This window comes from Magnolia sinica, chromosome 4 (genome assembly GCF_029962835.1).
Source record: "Magnolia sinica isolate HGM2019 chromosome 4, MsV1, whole genome shotgun sequence".
NCBI lineage: Eukaryota > Viridiplantae > Streptophyta > Magnoliopsida > Magnoliales > Magnoliaceae > Magnolia > Magnolia sinica.
Genome location: NC_080576.1, coordinates 79,009,159 through 79,021,805, shown reverse-complemented (window position 1 = coordinate 79,021,805; position 12,647 = coordinate 79,009,159). Strand labels below are relative to the sequence as shown.

Here is a 12,647-nt window from a genome sequence, read left to right as displayed (position 1 = left end):
GGGTTTTTTCAATAAATAAAAAATATATTTTAAAAAAAAAGAGAGACCGTAACGGCCATTACGAGACCGTAATAGTCATTATGCCCCATATCATAAAGGTAACAGTGGTGGCCGTTACAGCCACCGTTACCGTTACGAAACACCTTGGCCATTACCATTACGTATCGAACGTTACAACCAATATGTAACCGATTAGGTACACCTTGATGCTATAAACCTTTATAAAATAATTCACCTTCATCAAAAAATTCTTGCATGAAAGGAACCACATCTCCCTTAACACTCCTAAAATTTCTGGAAAAAAAAAAACTAACGGAAAACCATCTGGCCGTGGAGCTTTATCACTACCCAATTATGCAACTGCTTTCTTAATTTCATCTTCCGAAAATGCTTGCTCTAACGAAGCCACCTCTTCTCCCAAGATTGTTTCAAATTGCAAATTATCAAGAGTCAACCTAGAACCCCTTTCCTTAGATGATAGATCTTTGTAGAATTGGACCACGAGGTCGCAAATTTGATCTTTCCCCTCGATCCTTTGCCCTTTCACTACCAACAGGATCTTATTCACACGAGCTCTAGCACTCATTGTCTCATGGAAGAACTTGGTATTTCTATTGCCCGCTTTTAGCCATATTGACCTAGATCTTTGTCGCCATTTAATCTCTTCGTCCCTCAACCTTGCGTTATATTTTTCTTTATGAATTTCCCTCCAAGCCGTTTCCTTTTCTGAAGATCTTCTTCCTCTTCTTTGGAATCTAGCCTTTGAATATCTCGGAGCATGTCATTCTTTTCCTTCTCCCAGCTATTGAAAACCTCTTTTTTACCATTCCCCTATCTTTTGTTTGAGCATCTTTAACTTTTGAAATAGAACAAACCCAACACCCCCTTGAACTGAAAAGGATGATCACCAATCGACAATCTTTGAAATAGGCCAACCAGTGGTTCTCTATCGTCTCCAATCAAATCAGTTACTAAGCACGATGGCCACGGAGACAAGTGGAAATGTGCAGCTTCAACAAGCTGAACAACATTCATTGACTCATAATAGAGGTGGGATTTATTTATTTTTAAGATCAGAAGATAAGAGGTGGATGGTACCACAAATAAGACAATGCCCACCTACGATGAGTGCTTATTGAAGCAACCCCACTGCACGGTACATATTTCCACAACATCACACTTTTCCATAGGTTGCCCCCTCCGTGAATCACCAGGCTTTTCCATATACGCACTTGGTGCATCTGGGACGTGAAATTAGTGCACCATCAATTTATTCATTGTAGGTTCTCATTGTTTGCTTGGTGGAGGTTCTTCAACCTTTTGAAGGTTAAATGGTCAATGATTTGCTTGATTGAGGATTTCTTTGGGGCATGGCATAAGGGTTGTAGTGGTCATAGACTCATAAAAGGAAGGTTTTATGGAGGCTAGCTTTACCTACTGGACTTTGGTTGATGTGGTATATGCATGACACCAGGACATTTCAAAATAAATAGAGCTTGCCAGATGAGGTGTTTATGAAATCAAGTTGAAGTTGGTCAGTTGGGCCGAGTATACTCATGTATTAGCTAATTGGCCTGAAGGTGCTTTTGATGGCCAATGGGGAGAGAAATCAATGAATTTTCATAGATATCAACAAATTCTATTAAAAGAGAAGGAAAAAAGAAACAAAACAGTTGAAGTAAAACACAAGGGCTTGAAGCACCTAAACCCAAGAGCCCAAAATAACCCACTCTACAAAGGGTTACATAATAGGGGCATAGGTTGTAAAGAGATCAAGCTAGGGGCCTATTCAAATCCATGTTGCTTTGCTTGGCCCTAGTTCCTGCACATTGACAGCCCTAGACGTAGATCTAGACAAAAACTCGACTCCTACATCTAAGGCCTCTAAGTTACAAGAATATCCACTCTCAAAATTGTCTTTTGCTAGCCTATCCGCTTCTACATTTGGCTCCCAATGAATATGAGAAAATACCACATTACGGCCCATGCAACAATCGTGAACTCTTTCATAAAATTGGTCACCTTGCAAGCACAAACACCCAATTTGGCTTAGCTAATGGCATTTGTCAAATCCCTTCGATAATCAAAGAATAAATTTTTTTTATCCCCTAGCAATAGTTATCTTGTGGAGCATAGTAGTAGCTTTTGGAACATTAGACAAACAAACTCCCGAGTCCCAAAGATAGGCACTCACATGGTTCCACCCACTTGAATGGATAGACTAGATCACACATACATGTGCTGGTTTGACGTTGTTGTGTCTTGGCAAACCTCATTTTGCTTCTAGAATAACCAATTTATACTAAAAATTTATAATTTTACTGATACAGAACCTCATTTTACTTGGGTCTTGGATGGTGGACACGGACCTAGACCCAGAAACCCAACCCAATTGTTAAACGAGTCTAAGAAATTGGACCCACAGGTATTAAAATCAGGTTGGGTCCGTCGGGTACCTGCAAGCCCTGAATTGCCAGCGAACTTCAAGAAAAATTCAACTTAAACCAGCCTTCAAGGGGAGTGAACCTTCTTTCCTTCATGTTTATGGAGCCAAATAGCCAAAGCACACTTGGATACTTCTAGTAGTTCTAATCACCTGCTTAGAAACACCATTGAATTTCTGATCCACCCTGCTCTAGTCCAAAGTCAGCTCACGTGCCTGCTCGAAGACTTTCCACGCACTTGTAGATTTAGCACAAAAGATTTTATGCTTATGTTCTAAGCAACTATGCCTACATTCTAAGCAAATGGACCATAAATTTGAATATCGAGCTATTCTCTAAAGACAATAACTGATGGGGCCAACTGCACTATTACGCCAACAAGAAAATACCAAGTCTATTGAAATTGAATCATCCCAGACACCAAACCGATTGAACATCATTGCTTCATATTTTCCTTGCAAAATCACAATGTAACATTAGATAGGGAATCGATTCTTCCTACTTGTACACGTTGAACCATGTTTGGGGAAGGAGTCATCATATTTTTTAGATGGTTGAGCATGTGTGGATTTTGTTCATGGCTGCAGTCCAAAAAAAAAGCATTAATTTTTTACAAGATCGATGTGTATCATATCTGGGCAAACATAGCATCTTTAGAGTGAGAGTCAGTTACTTGCACCTCAAATAAGGAACAGACAAAAATGACTCCATTCGCTTCAAGCTCCTAAATCACACTATCATCACCCCAATTCAGAATATAAACTACTTCAAGCATGGCCAAAAGTTGATTCAACAATGGGAGTTCCTCATTGAGTAAATTTCTTCTATACTAGGGAGATCAAATAACTTTTCCTACTATATTGAAGAGGCCACGCACCACAACTTCCCTATCACCCGCAACATCATAAAGCTCTTGATATTTTATGGGAAGTGTCATATCACTGCACCACCTACCTTCCCAAAAAATTAACTCTATCCCCTTTCTTCACTATGAATTTGATAAGATTTCTAAAGAATCTCTCGCCTTATGAAATGGTCTCCAAATCACAGTCCCTTTCTACAATTTGCACAATTTATCCCACAACCATGAGTTGGTTTCCTGTATTTATATACAAGGATGTCCTTCCAAAGTGTCGTTCGACCAACCCGTTATCTCCACAACCGATGTGGCCCAAAAAGGAAAACTTTAATTTGCTTTGAGTCTTTAACTCACAAGCCACCATTCTTCTTAGGCTTAACACTTGATTCAGCACAACCAAGTAGTATTTGTGACTTTATCCTTGTCATTCTAAAGGAACTTTTGAATAGATTCCAATCTATTCAACACTTTTATTGGGTGTAAAATTCTATTGTCAAGAGAGCAGAACTTGAGGAAAGAAAAAGTGAAGCACGAGAGAGAGAAAGAGATGAGAAGAGGAGATTTGGGACAGAGATGATAGGAGGCATTCTAGGGTTAGAAGTCTCCTCCCTCTTTTTATTAAACCCAAAAGAGAGGAACAATGCCAGCTTAGCTGGGCCCAAGCCCAAATAATGTATTCATACATATCTAACCCATTTATGTGCTTACTACAACTTAATACAAGACTTTCAACACTCCCCCTAAAGCTAGTGTATATTAGTCAATCATGCCCAGCTTCTTACTGATGAATGAACCTTGAGAATGAGACAGTGGCTTGGTGAAGATGTTTACCAAGCTTTAGAAGGCATGTGCCAAGTGATGACTTCCTTAGATGCAAACTTTTCTCTAATGAAATGACAATTACCTCTAAATGCTTCATTCTTTCATGGAAGACTAGATTGGTGTCTATGTGAGTACTTGCTTGATTATCACAATAAAGGGTCATTGGCCCACACCACATAACTAAAGCTCCTAAATAAGTGATTGGCCCACAACAATTCCCAGACTGCGTGACCCATAGCCCTGTACTCTGCCTCTGCACTGGACCTAGCAACTACGGTCTGTTTTTTTATCTTCAAGGTTACTAAGTTTCCTCCAATAAACATACAATACCTAGATGTAGATTTCATATCTGTCATTGAGCCAGCCCAATCTACATCTATGTAGGACTCGACACAGAGATGTCCATAAGATCTATAAACAAGTCCTTGTCCTAGAGCCTTCTTCACATAATGAAGGATATGCAAAACCACATCCTAGTACGGTACCCTTGGTAGATGCATAAACATGCTCACTACCCCAACTGCAAAGGACATATCTAGTCCATAATATAGTCAAGTAAATAAGCTTAGCAACTAGTTTCCTATACTTACTGGGGTTGCCAAGCAATTCACCTTGATCCTCAGACAATTTGCTATTGGGGTCCATTGGGGTTTCACAAGGTTTACACCCCATTAATCCAGTTTCTTCCAACATGTCTAGCGCAAATTTCCTTTGAGATAAGTTGATCCCCACGGCAGACCAGGCTACTTCAGTCCCAAGGAAATACCTTGGAGCTCCAAGATCCTTGGCTTGGAATTATTCCTTAATGTGACTTTTGACTTCCAATATGCCCCCTTCATCATTTCTTGTAATGACCATGTCATCTACATAGACAACTAAGGTCACCATTATTTTAGAGTTTTGCTTTACAAATACAGAGTGATCCACATGACACCTGTGAAAGCCAAAGTCCGCCAATGCTTGGCTGAATTTCTCAAACCATGCCCTAGGAGATTGCTTCATTATGTAAATTGTTGTCTAAAGTTTGCACACTTTCCAACTCTCCCCCTGAGCAATAAGCGTAGGAGGTTGCTCCATGTAGAATTCTTTAATTAGTTCACTATTGAGGAAGACATTCTTGACATCCGATTGGTAGATTGGCCATGACTTGTTAGTTGCCACAAAAATTAAACCTCGCACTGGATTTAGTTTAACAATAAGAGAAAAGGTCTCTTCATATCTAGGCGGGTGGTTTTGGTTACCCTTTTGCTACGAGTTTCGCTTTGAAGCATTAAATTGACACATCAGGTTGGTATTTGACCATTGACAACCATTTTTTCGCTTATCGAGAGAGAGAGAGAGAGAGAGAGAGAGAGAGAGAGAGAGAGAGAGAGAGAGAGACCAACGTCCATGTCCCAGTACAGTGCGTTGCCGAGATCTCTTCTTCCATGACTTTCCACCACCCATGATGACCCAACACATCATGGTGTGAATTGGGGACCACTTCCGGTGCATGGCGAAAGCATAAGTGTGGGAGGTAAGGCTTAGACAATGGTATGGCTTAAATAGTGGTAGGAAACGAAGTTAGATATAGGATACCAGGTGCAAGAGCAGATACCTTTCCCGAGAGCAATAGGTAGATTAATATCTGAGGAGTGAGGATGAATGTGTCTATGCAGCAACCTCGTTTAAGGGTGAGAGTGGTGAACATGAATTGGATGTTCTTTCATCGTCATCTTGGATGTTGAGCAAAAGTGGAGACAAGAGTGACTAATGGTCAAGGAGCTTCCCGATAATTTTCAAACACTAACTCCCCCTCACTAAAAGAGGTAGAGAAATAAGGAGTGTCTTCGAAAAGGTTACATCAGCACTAGTGTGAAGTTGATTGGTTATTAGTTCAAAACATCCATAGCCTTTTGTGTGTGGGAGTAACTAAGAAAGACACGCTTGACAGCACGTGTAACTTATTTGCCTTCAGGCTACTTTTTCTAGACAAAGACTGCAACTGACATGAATCCATAACGGGAATGGTGAAGCATAAGAAAACGGCACGGAAATAGGTCTTTGACCTTTTAGGATAGTTGACGATTGTGGATTAATTAGATGACAAGCTATAAGGATTGCATAACTCCAATAGTCAGACATCGATGCGTTGGGACTTTTTCTTTTTCTTTGCTTACTTTTCTCCCTTTTTGCCAACCTATGCAACTGCATAAGCCACAATTATGTGACTATGCCCTCGCATATGTCCCAATAGTTAGATTTCAAATCGTTGGGACTTTTTTACCTTTTGCTTTGCTTACTTTTCTCCCTTTTTGTCAACCTATGCAAATAAAATCTTTGCTCTCTCTTTCTAATACTCTCATACTCTTACTCTCTCTCACTCTAATACTCCTATTCTCTCTTAGTCTTAATAATCTCTTTCAACTTTCTAATAGTCTAATCAATGTAATAAAGAGAACTACTATTTAATAAAATTGGTAATAAACTATAGAAAAACAATTTCCTACACTTGTAGCATTTTTACATAATTTTTTTCCAATTTCCCTTGATTTTTCCGATATATATATTTTTTAAATGGGGAACATGTAATCGCATATGTGCACAACCCCTTTGGGTCCCATGCGATAGATGCTATGCCATCGCATAAGCCACAATTATGTGACTATGCCATTGCATATGTCCCATTAGTTAGATTTCACAGCGTTGGGACTCTTTTTTTTTCTTTTTTCTTTTTTTTTTCTTTTGCTTTGCTTACTTTTCTCCCTTTTTGCGACCCCCCACCACCCCCAAGCGAAAAAATTTTAAAAAATCCTTGCTCTCTCCTTAATATTCTCATATTCTCCCTCACTCTAATACTCCTGTTCTCTCTTAGTCTTAATACTCTCTCTCAACTTTCTAATAGTCTAATCGATGTAATAAAGAGAACAAATATTTAATAAAATTGGAAATAAACTATAAAAAACAATTTCCTACACTTGTAGTATTTTTACATAATTTTTTCCATTTTCCCTTGATTTTTCCAATATATATATATATATATATATATGGGAAAAGGTACTATGCGCTCGACCTCACGATAAGCTCCCGTGAGGTTGAGTTGTGTGGGCCCCACCGTGATGCGTGTCGACCATCAACACCGTGCATTTGATGGGTCCCCTTTAAATTATGGGATATCCCAAAAATCAGCCGTATACGGAACTCAGGTGGGCCATACCATCTAAAATCACATGAAGACACCGTTAAAACATATAAAAGCACTTGGTGGGGCCCACCTAAGTTTTGAATGCTGCTGAAACTTGGTCTGGACCCTCATCCAAGTGGGACACACATAATGGATGGGCTGGATTTGCAAACCACATCTCGGTGGGCCCAAAAAATGATTACGAATGTTTTAATGGTGCACAGCCCCTCCCCACTTTTGTATGTGATGTGGCCCACACAAGTCACGAATTGACTTGATTTTTGAGACCTAGGCCCACGATGGAATGGTGCATCTGACTGATGGGGTAGATGTTCGAAACGCATCACGATGCGGCCCACACAGCTCGACCTCATGGGACGGACTCGTGAGGTCGAGCGCATAGTACCTTTTCCCTATATATATATATATATATAATGGGGAACATGCGATCACATATGTGCACAACCCCCTTGGGTCGCATACAATATCTTATGCTATTTGACAACATTAGCCCCTAAGAACCATTTTTTGTCTAGTTAAAAATACTCTAGTAAAGATCTCATAGAGATTCCATACCAAACTAATTAGTCTGAAGTCCTTAACTTCCTCTACTCAAATTTTTTGATAAGAGCGGTGAAGGCAACATTAATGTCTTTACTTATGATTTCGCAGGACATATTTGATACGCGAGAAGCAAGAAAAGAAAGGAAAAGAAAGAGTTTTTCCATGGACAAGACATTTCAAACTATTGATATGCAAAGAAAACTGTGGACAATCTTCAAAAAGAAAAAAGAAAACCATGGACTCCACAAAGCAATCATTAGCCTTATATGTACCCACATTTCCTGGGCACAAGAAACAAGATCATCATTGTCTAATGAATATAAGATTTTCACTTGTAGAACAAACCCAAAGAAAAAAAAAATTGTAATCCATTTTGTAATAGTACCAATGGAAATCATAATTAAATAATTATTATGATTTCCTTTCTTTCACCATGGATTCCTCCATATCAAATAGGTCCCCAGTAGAAGTCATCAAAAACACTCATAAGGCCTTCATGGATCACATCCCAACATACTTGGTAGAATGTTGATGAGAAAACCATTAGGGCCAGGTGCATTTTCCCCTTTAGCATTCAAGACCACTTCTTTTATCTCTTTCAAGCAAAATCTCTCTTCTAAAATGATTACACCAAGGTTGGACAACACAAAATTCTAACCCACTAATAGAATTTTTTTATTTATTTTTTATTTTATTTTATTTTATTTTTTTGTGAAAGGTAACAAAATTTTATTAAGAGGTCACCCCTCAAAAGGGAACACAGAATTACAAGCCAACAAGGCCAAAAAATTACAAGTGTCCATAGAATTTAAGTCAGATTCCCACACCACTATATCTATACTAATTCTCCTAACAACCTCACTTACTGAATCCCAACGGTTGCAAAAGTACCATTCCTTTCCCCCTAAATGGCCTAAAGCAATGCCACAAGAACAAGACGCCACAAAACCTTTTGCCTCTTTGCTAACACTGTCACCATGCCAAGCCCAGAGGAAACCTTCAATAGAATCCAGCATCACCCACGCTTCCACGTGCTCCAACTTTGGTCTTAGGATTCCCTCCATGCAGGAGCTCTCCTACTTGATTAGTAAGATTGCCTACAAAATGCATGAGTTAATCTACTCGTTCTATTTGTGTGCGGATCAATTAAGCTACTTGCGCGAACTCTTCCTGTGTCACCCGACTCAACCCTTTGGATGTCATTAAAAGATAAGGTGGAGTCAAAAATCCCCAAAGATGACCCGCTTTGATACCAAAATGGTGCAACTCAATTATTGAATCAATGAGATATCAACACCAAATCATAAAAAAAGTGGATAAGAATTACACTCATAGGAATATTTGAGTAGATAGGGAGAAATAACTTTATTGATATCAAACTTCTTCTTACAATACTTAAGAAAACTCATACTTGGAAAAACTTAGAATAACTACTTCCTACAGCACCTTCCATTTCTAAAAACTCTTAAGTGAATCTCTAACACCCACCAACTAAGAGATTGATTCCAAATCAATCTAGTCTATTTAAGATGGTAAAAGCCCAATAATAGTAAAAGCAAATATAGAAAATAATCCCAATTACATCTTTAAATCAACTCCATATCTTTAATCACAATCCCCTCATATCTTCAATCATATCTTTAAATCAGGCCCCATATCTTCCAAAACTAGTAAATTGCAATCCTTGATTTAGGCCCCCAAATATATAAATAAACAGTCCAAAAATCAACACATGTTAAGCCTTGTGGTGGGTTGTGGGCCTATGTTGTTGTTGGGACCAACAACGGGCCTAGGTGAGCTGTGGGCCTGTGTCAAAATAAGACTCCAATTGGAACTCTACAAGCAAGCTCTTCTTTGACGGGGAGTGGAATTGCTCTTGGGTTGGACATCAACACCGTGTCAACAACCCCCAAGATTCGTTTTCATGCATAGATTTAGGCCACACGTATGAAAATCACTTCCTACCTCTGGAAATGGGCCATGAGGTCCACCAACCCATCCATACATATCACGTCCTGCCTTTCGAATTGATTCATAGAGTCCGCCAGCAGTTTGCAGTGTCTAATCAGTGTGGAAGTTAGTCACTCCCACCTATGAATGTTTGTCCTTCTAGTTGTCCTTCAATCAGGTCAAATGTGTGGGACCCACTGACTCGACATAGCACAATGGAGACAATGATCTAGCTAGCTTGGATTGTTTCATTCGATCAAGATAGTGGACCACATCAATATCCTCCCCACACGGCCTGTGGTGGTCATGTTGGGAGAAAATTCGATGATGATCCGAATTGATGATCTCATTATTTGTTCCTTAATTATCTCTTTTGCATATCCCCTTGCTAGTCTTTGATAAAATTTTAGTTTCCTGTCAAAGAAAAAGAAAGAAGAAGAAGCATGTCATTTCTCCAGGCAGAAAGCATCACTTGACTAAAGGTGCAGTTACCCAAGGTTGACTTCTTTGGAATGAAGAAGAAGGCGAGATGGGAGGAGCAATTGGTGGTGACAGGAACAGACTTCCACAACATACAAAGTCATCCCCAAATGTCCACGATAAAAACAGACCTCCAACAACATCACCAGTCCAGGACACAATTACCTAGTTCTTGGACACTTAAGTTTATGCTGTTCACAGCTTGCTGCATTCCGAGGGAAATGAAGAGGAAGCAGCCTAAACTGCATCATTTGATTGCCTTATTTAGTAGGTCAGAGTGGATAGGAGGTGGACTATAGGAAACTTAGTACATATGGTTCATGAAACCTAAAAGTATTACACATCCCAAGGTAAACCCCATATGCTACGGTCATCAAACAGAAAGTTATTGATTATGGAATCTTTCTTGGAGTATCCCTTAAAATAAGCAATGGTTACTAATTCAATTACCAGTCTCACTTATCAATGTGCCAACCAAATAATGAGTTAGCTGAATGATCAAAGTGCATAAACACAATTATGAAAGCTGCTTCATCAAAGTGATCTCATACAACTTTTACATCATGCCACTCAATACCTCCTCTCTGAGTTCAATGTCATGGTTAACATCACACAAGATGTAATGCTATCAGCATCTAATCTTTGAGTCTGCTAAACCCAATTATTTCATTTTCTCTCATTTAATCTTGACCTAGGAAATAATAATAATAATAATAAAGTTTGCTGTGTTTTGGAGATGACCCAGTTCTTGGGTCCAAGTTAGCACGAAATCAACAAAAACCAAAGAAATGAAACCAAGCAAACAAATCAGACAAGTAATCATCTAACCAAATCTTGGCATTTGAAGCTCTTATAATCTTATTCCCTCAATACAAATCATTCAAAAGTAAGCCGGCGGCACACCTAAAATACCTACACCTTTTTTTTTTTTCTTTAATCACATTACAACAAGTCTAACTTCACATGGTATAATCAGTCACATACACATAATTTCCTCAAATCAACACCGGAAAAAACATAGAAACGGCAATCTAAAAGCATGAAAAGCATGCATACCTTCAACGTTCGCATGAATCTTCGTAAGAGGATCAAAAACCAGGATCAACCAGACGAGAACGGAAGCAACAATCTCCCTTTCCATCTCTACTTCTACTTCATCAACCTCCTCAGATCCATAGAAAATTCAGCTCAAAAAACGCGTCGGAGAAACCCTAATCTAAGAAAACCTAGCTCGAGCTCAAAACCCACCAAATCCTCCACCATTTCTCTTCCGAAGAAAATCAACCGGATCAAAATCTCTGGCGGATATCATCAAAAGCAAACGGATTCGAGAAAAGAAAACAGCGCAGTTTGAGGATATTCAAGAGCATCTACCGCTCTGCTTCTTCTCTTCGTCTTTGTCCTCTCTCACTCTCTCTCATCTGTCTGCTGCGAAAATCCTTTTGCTGCCTTTCTGGTCATTTTAAGTGAAGCGAGGCTGGCGTGCACAGGTCTCCGCTACCCGATAACAGCTGCCCGCTGCCCCGCCCTCCTAGTCAAAATCCCCCCACACACGGAGTAATTACTTGGAATAACTCGATAGTTTCACCACTACAGAAATTCGCACACCACATACCTGACGTGGCATAACACGAATAAAATATCACGGATCAGTACCGTCCATATATTATAAAATATTCCTGATGGAAAGATAGTTGAAAACCATATCATGTTACAATGTATTTATATCTACAGGGAAATGAGTGTGTTTTTCTGTACATTCAGAAGGAAGATATAATGCATACCATGTTCTCATCATTTTTCGTTTTCAGAATGCATTGTAGTGAAATTTTATGAAGGGTCCTGTTTGATTTCTATCCCTAATACGTGTAAAGCTAAGGTAGGATGTATGGAAGTTACAGTACGTACGAATCTACTGAATGTTTTCCTGCAATGGCCCCGGATAGAAAGTGACCTAACTGCGAACGGGGAGCCGTTCGGTCATGGACACACGGGCCCACAACTCGCCACTATGTCCAGTCAAAGCCACGCCCTTGCCTGCCGTAATATTCAACGGAGGATAATATGATACTCGGGCAGCATATGGCGCTTGATACCCAGGCATTCGGGATTGTACACGTGCCATAGATTAACTAAACTAAAACAACTAATTTGTGAAACAGGTATACCAAGTTACGGTCCATTGGTTCAACCACCCTAACCTCTCACTCGGGAAAATTTATTTGCTGAAATAAGATTATTGGGCGTTTTCATTTTTAATCGCCCAATAAATGCCCACCACTAAGAAGTTTAGATTTTTAAATAGCGTGTTTTTTTTTTCATTTTTAAAAAATTATTATACCTCTCAACTGGACTGAAATTCATT

At 39.3% G+C, this 12,647-nt stretch overlaps 1 protein-coding gene across 1 annotated transcript in view; it reads right to left on the bottom strand.

Annotated features, from left to right (window-relative positions):
- The window catches only part of LOC131243261 (LRR receptor kinase BAK1-like), a 36,437-nt gene extending 24,700 nt beyond the window's left edge, over nt 1–11,737 (bottom strand). Inside the window, exon 1 of the mRNA XM_058242469.1 lies at nt 11,339–11,737. Coding sequence (XP_058098452.1) covers nt 11,339–11,423 — 85 coding nt within the window. The 5' untranslated portion in view covers nt 11,424–11,737. The remainder of the gene's footprint in view (nt 1–11,338) is intronic.
- Between the last annotated feature and the right edge of the window lie 910 nt (nt 11,738–12,647).